Source organism: Austrofundulus limnaeus, unplaced genomic scaffold (genome assembly GCF_001266775.1).
Source record: "Austrofundulus limnaeus strain Quisiro unplaced genomic scaffold, Austrofundulus_limnaeus-1.0 Scaffold1268, whole genome shotgun sequence".
NCBI classification, from domain to species: domain Eukaryota; kingdom Metazoa; phylum Chordata; class Actinopteri; order Cyprinodontiformes; family Rivulidae; genus Austrofundulus; species Austrofundulus limnaeus.
This window is the reverse complement of record NW_013953670.1, coordinates 63,768-70,054: the sequence shown is the minus strand read 5'-3', so window position 1 is coordinate 70,054 and position 6,287 is coordinate 63,768. Positions and strand designations below refer to the sequence as shown.

Genomic DNA, 6,287 nt, shown 5'->3' with positions numbered 1-6,287 from the left:
CATTTAAAAAGACCTAATCGGTTAGCTATCTTAATGTATCAGGACACTTCAGGCTGTGTATCTATCTTTAAACAAACACTGTGTGTGTGTCTGTGTGTGTTCAGGCTCGATTGAACTGTTCAGTTCCTGGAGACTCCTTCTTTTACTTTGATGTTCTTCAGTCTCTCACCAATGTGCTGCAGATCAATCAGAGACCTGCAGTTATCGGAGTCTTCACCACTCAGGCCAACAGGTAACGTCTCGAAGACGTGCAATAGATGTTGGTATTTCTGATGATTGCTTCGAACTTTTTAGTGAGGCTGATTATTTTTAGAAAAGGGACATGTTTTTTTGAAACATCTCTAAATTAAAATGTTTCATCACGTCCGTTGACGCAAAATATGATTACAAAAACATTTGCATATAAATTAGGAAGGATTAAATGAGGCATTTGATTTTAAAGTGATAACATTTTACCAAGCATGAAAAAAAAAAGAAGAAAATTCTATTTTTGGGTACAAATATGATGCAAATGATAATTAATATTTTTGTTAAAGCTGTCATTGAAACAACCAGGGTCTTATTTTTTTTTTAATTTTGTTTGAGGACTTTTTATTCTTCGCGGGGTAGTTTTTTTGTTGGTAATTGTTGGGAAGCAAAGCCATTTCTTTCAGTCAGAGACATTTATGGAAATGAGGACATCATTTAAAATCTGGGCACGTGGTGGACAGGTTCTCCCTCCTGGGACTTAGTTTAAGATTTCATGTTGGAAGTGGGTCCATGCTAAAATTTAGGTCAGGGATAATAAAATGTCAAAACGGGTCTTCATAGGTAGCGATTTGCATAAAATGCAAAAGAAATTTCTGGTGGGTTCTCACTTCCCTGGCGTCCCCCCTCTCTGTGCATACTTTTTTTAAAGCACTCCTAATGTTTCAGGAAACTCATCTCTTCAGTTGCTTCTCAGTGTGTTAAAATGATGTATTGATTCAAAGGTGAAGGGGTTGGTTCTCTATAAATGTCTCCAGTGTCCTGTCTGTCTTCATTTGCACTATTTGAGGTTATTTAAGAGTTAGATTTGATAAATGGATTCTGGTCTAAAACTCAGCAGAGGAGATTAGAGCCTTTCTGAAGCAAGTTAGTTCGATTTTTTTTTTTTTGCTTAAGTATTTATGGTCAAGGCAGAAGTTTGGACCAATCAGCGTTTTATATTTTCAAGTGTTCTGAAGGTTCACATATGATGAGTTTGATGGACATAATGCATGTTTTTTTGAATGGAAGGATGTTCTTGCTCTTTCTCGACTGCTTCGCCTCCCTTGTAGTAATTTCTTGATGTGATTTGACGATTGTGTTTTTCCCAGTTTCGGTTTTCCTTGATTGTGTTTACCGAGTCAGAGCAGGTTTGAGAGTTTTTCCGAACATGACCAATTTTCTTTCAGCATTTTTTTTTCATGGAGTTCCTTTGAAATCATCGATCCTTTCGACAGAATAATTTTGATTTAGAGTTTTTCTCTCTTCAGTATCCCCGGCTCAGCAGTTTGTGCCTTCTACATGGATGATATTGAGAAAGTCTTCAATGGAAAGTTCAAAGAGCAGAGGACCAGCGACTCATCCTGGACTCCAGTACCCGACGAGAACGTTCCCAGACCGAGGTGAGAACTTAGATTTGGCTGCTTTAAATCAGTGTTTCTTTCTGTATCAGATGTTTTGAAGCAGATTAGTTGTAACAGTTTGTCTTCATCTCCAGGCCCGGTACCTGTGCGGGCGATGGTCAAGCTTCAGATTACAAATCGTCGGTACAGTTTCCTGACGAGATGCTGACCTTCATCAAGTCCTATCCTCTGATGGACGAAGCTGTACCCTCAGTCAACGACCATCCCTGCTTCACCAGAACATCCAGCAGGTATAATATCTCACTGTAAGGTATAATAAGGTATAAGGTATAATAAGCTCACTGTTTTAACACTTAAATTGGTCAAATTTTAAGACTGCCTACCAGTGTTCAAGCAGAGAAATATTAAACTTTACAAAATCATCACTTCCTCAAAGCAAATACTTTTATTTTTAGGGCCACAGGACCTGCACTCTGCTCAGCTAGGCTGTATCATTACATTTGCCAATAACGCTGTTGAATATTTTTGGGGGACAAAAGAACTTTTTAAAGTCTTTCATAGAAAACAGGCAAGGAAAAGATATTACATGATCATTAAAAGTTGCCAGGTTATGCATGCAGTCTACCATTAAGATTGTCATTTTCTGGCAAAAAGAGAATTTTGAAAGACACAACACCTACTGTAAACAATATAAGGAATGGATTCTGCTGCTTAAGATAAGCAGCATATTCTCTGTTGTACACCAACAGTACACATTTGACTGAAAGCTTCTTTACCTTGAAGAGTTCGTTTTTTTAAGCCAAAATAAGCATCTACAGGTGTAAATAAGTTTTTGAACTCCAGTCAAATTGAACTTTAAAGCACAGTAAGTGTTATTTCCACCGACTGCCACAATGAGCAGCAAGATTCTGTTTTATTTCATCAAGATAACTGTAAGAATATTTCGTGTTCGTTAACTGAAATCGCGACAAAACCACATAAACTTTGAATAGATTAAAATGTGAAGTGAATGGAACCATACAACCCAGATCTGGTTTATGAGCGAGCTTTATTGCTTACGCTGAAGCGATCACAGCAAYGCTGTCCGAAACCGGAAGTTCTGGTCTTTTTATACAGGGATCTTCAGTGCCTTGTACACCCACTACAGGCCTACGGCTGAATTGCAGGCAACTCGTACAGGAAAAAAAATCTTTCCTAATGAATTTATAACGTTTTTTTCTTTGTGTTGTCATGATTGTTATGAGTTGTTTTGGGCATGTATCTAAAGCTATTTTAATCAGGACATTACAATAGTCAAACAATAGATTATAAAAGTCAAGCCTTAAAAAAGGAAACTAAGACAAATGGTGTGGTGCTTTAAAGGCACAGTGTGTAGGATTTGTTGTTTTCAGCGACATCTAGTGGTTGAGTGGTTGARTCATCCTCCCTGGTCCTCCCCCCACTCCCACACCCTGCTTCCAAACGCAAAGGAGTTGCTATGGTGTCTCTCAAGTGTCAAAAACCTTTGATTCCAACCGCGATGTCTACCAGCAGCTTCAGGGCTAGTGATGTTTCAAGTGGTAAGATTATGAGCTTTAATAAGTAAAATTATCCCAGCTACAATGACAGACAACAAATATTACATTTATAGTATTACAACTAAAACTGTTTTTGACGCCGCCACCGCAGTTTGTCCTTCATGAGCCTTCGTAGAAAAGATGGCGGCTGCCTGTAGTGGCGACCCGCGACCATGGAGATATAAACAGCTTTTTATAAGGTAAAAACAACAAAACAAGGTCGTTGTCTGCAATGATTAGACATGTTTCTTATTATTGTCATTAGTGATTATCTCAATTTCGGCTAAAAGAATTGACAAAATCCTACACACTGTGCCTTTAAATCAGTATCTAACTAACTAATAAATTCCTTCAAAATGATTGAATGAAATACTCCTGGAAGAACTGGGACAATACAGAACAAGTTCTAAAAGGTCAGGAAGAACGAAGTGAAAGCAAAGTGTACCCATAAGAGGTAAGTTAGGAAATGACAGCGTCTCTGAGAGGCAGTGAATCCGCCACGCTGACCTGAAAGCCTTGAGGATAATCATCGGTATCAGCCATGATTAGTGGCTGGCTCACAGGAAGTTCTCGCTCTGTCTCCCTCGGACTCCGCGGCTCTGAAATTCTATGACCTTTTTAATCTCCGCCTGCAGATTTGAAATGAGTTTCTGATGGATTCTAATTACCAGTCTGAAACGAGAATGAGATTCTTAATTCCATGTTCAAATTAGCCTCTCTGCCGAAGAGGTCCAAACTGACCCAGATAATGATGATGCGGATATCCAAGGAGCACCTCAGAGATCTGCTGACTCTCTTATATAACATTAGTGAGTAGAACAGCCAGAGCACCGGGGGGCAAAAATGAATGTGGATTTGTTGTTTTTGCTTTAATGTGTGTTTTATGTGCCGGAAGGTTGGAAAAAAGTAATAAAGGAAGCAAAGCAGAGATCAGACCACCACATAATTGTTTAATTAACGGATTATTACATACGTGGGTGCAGTAGAGAGAACTGAATATGATCAAACTAACTCAATATTAAAATACATYTGTAGCATTTGTTAATGAGAATTTGAAGCAGAAATATCCAACATGTCTTCAAACATGCCGAGGAATCTTTTTGGTGAAAGAGGGGCTTGTGGAGTTACGATAAGGAGGAATTCAGACCTTGCCTTTCACATTATATAGACCCCAACTGAAGGATTTGATTTAGAAGCATAAAATATTTCTTTTTTTTTTCTCAGGTCCAAGTTGACCCAGATTGTGGTGGACGTTTCAGCCGGCCCTAACAAGGACCGGACAGTGATGTTCCTGGGCTCAGACGATGGACGAGTCCTCAAAGTGTTGGCTAGCACCCATCCAAACGACAGCTTTGGATCCAAACTGCTGGAGGACATCGACGTCTACAACCCGTCAAAGTATTGCTCTTCTGACTGTTTTAATCTGCTGCAGCTGAAATATAAATCTGTGAATAAACGGCGTTTCTCTTCGTCCAGATGCAAYGTTCAGGGTCAGGAGGACAGGAGGGTTCTGGGCTTGGAGCTGGATAAAGACCACCACGCCTTGTTTGTAGCGTTCACCAGCTGTGTCATAAGAGTTCCTCTCAGCCGCTGCACCCAACACGGAGCCTGTAAAAAGTAAGGAACTAGCTTTTTGAAATCTGGTTCCACAAGTCTGTGATGTTAAATCAAAGCTGCCATTTTTAGCGGGAGAAATATGATGTTTCTGAATTTGACAATCTCCTGAAAAACATCCAGAAATAAGAATGAAGAAAATCTCTAAAATTAAAATACTATGCCTTATTTGTCAACATAATAAATAWAGAAATGAGTGTTCTTGGGGAATGTTGAACGTTTGCAAAGTAAAATATGGAGAGAAAAAGAACCTTRTTATAGACTTCATTAGACTGATATGAGCAGAGCTCACTGCCCAAACTAGAGCACTTTCATCACTCGAGAGTGATACATATGCACGCATGCATGCACACACTCCCATACACACATTGACATTAATCAGGCTCATTTTAATTACTGAGTAGGATGAATGAAAGCCAGCCAGTCTGGTGTGGCAACAGCTGCAGGAGCGCAGAGTGGCTTCCACCAGCTGTAACTCCATCACGCAAAGACGGAGTGTGTTCCCAGTCAGAGTATTGTATTTTTTCCTGCTGATTTATCTCCTCGCACAGCTACAGACGTGGAAAAATGGTTTCGATCTGGAACCAAAAATAAGGGGAATTTCAGATGTGATAAATGTGAAAGTGGCGACATTAAGTTTCATTCTGTAAAGACTTGAAAAATACAATTTGGATTGAAATTATCTACCATTAGTCATGAATAACACACATTATCACCAGCTGTGAAAAAGCAGCAATACTATGCCCAATCTAATTATAGTACAGTTCAAAGTGAACTTTTTTATAGAGCTATATGAAATTCCTTAATGAATTTTTTACTAATATATCTTAGAATAGTTGTATATACAGTACTTACTGATACAATATTTTAAAAAGTATAAAATAATGTTCACAAAGGAAAGATTTTAGTCARTTAAAAATACAACTAGTAGGACTTCTGGGCCTCCATAAGCTTACAGATTTATTCAACAGTCTCCACAAAATCACAAAGTTTAACTGACCTGACAAGACAATAGTTAAACATTTCAAACTGCATTAATAAAGAAACATCTTCACAAGACCCCCACAGACAGAGGCTTAAATTAAATCACAGCCACTCCCACTAACGACAGCAGAAATTTAATAAAAGTAAATAAATTCAAAATGATCTCAATACCCAGCACTTTTAAAATATGTTGTCAAACATTATTTTACTGGGTTAGTTGGTAGATTCTGTAATTACMTGGACAGCCAGACTTTGACTCAGTTGGCCTTGATGTCACTGTGTGTTTGTGAATTGTACTTCTGTGTTTGTGTGTGAATGRCAGACATTAGGAATAAACTGGTGTGGAACTCAAAGTGACTGTTCTTTGTATCGCTGAGGGTTTTCTTCAACTTCAAAATGGCAGCAGCTGTCACAGTTTGTGTGTGTGTTTATGTAAAACCCGAGGAGACAGGACGACGTCTCACGGTCTCTAAGCGGAGACTAGCTTAGCTGCTGGCCTATGAACGTCCACTTAGTCTGAAACAAGCAGCCGTGGTTTCAAAAG

General features: G+C 38.8%; 1 protein-coding gene across 2 annotated transcripts in view; it reads left to right on the top strand.

The window, feature by feature from the left end:
* Positions 1–104: 104 nt before the first annotated feature.
* Positions 105–6,287, top strand: part of LOC106534785 (semaphorin-6D) — a gene marked incomplete at its 5' end in the record, with an annotated part of 42,789 nt that continues 36,606 nt past the window's right edge. For both annotated transcript variants that reach the window (XM_014031542.1, XM_014031541.1), the window contains 5 exon segments: positions 105–232; positions 1,497–1,628; positions 1,724–1,879; positions 4,370–4,543; positions 4,622–4,762. In XM_014031542.1, coding sequence (XP_013886996.1) covers positions 105–232; positions 1,497–1,628; positions 1,724–1,879; positions 4,370–4,543; positions 4,622–4,762 — 731 coding nt within the window.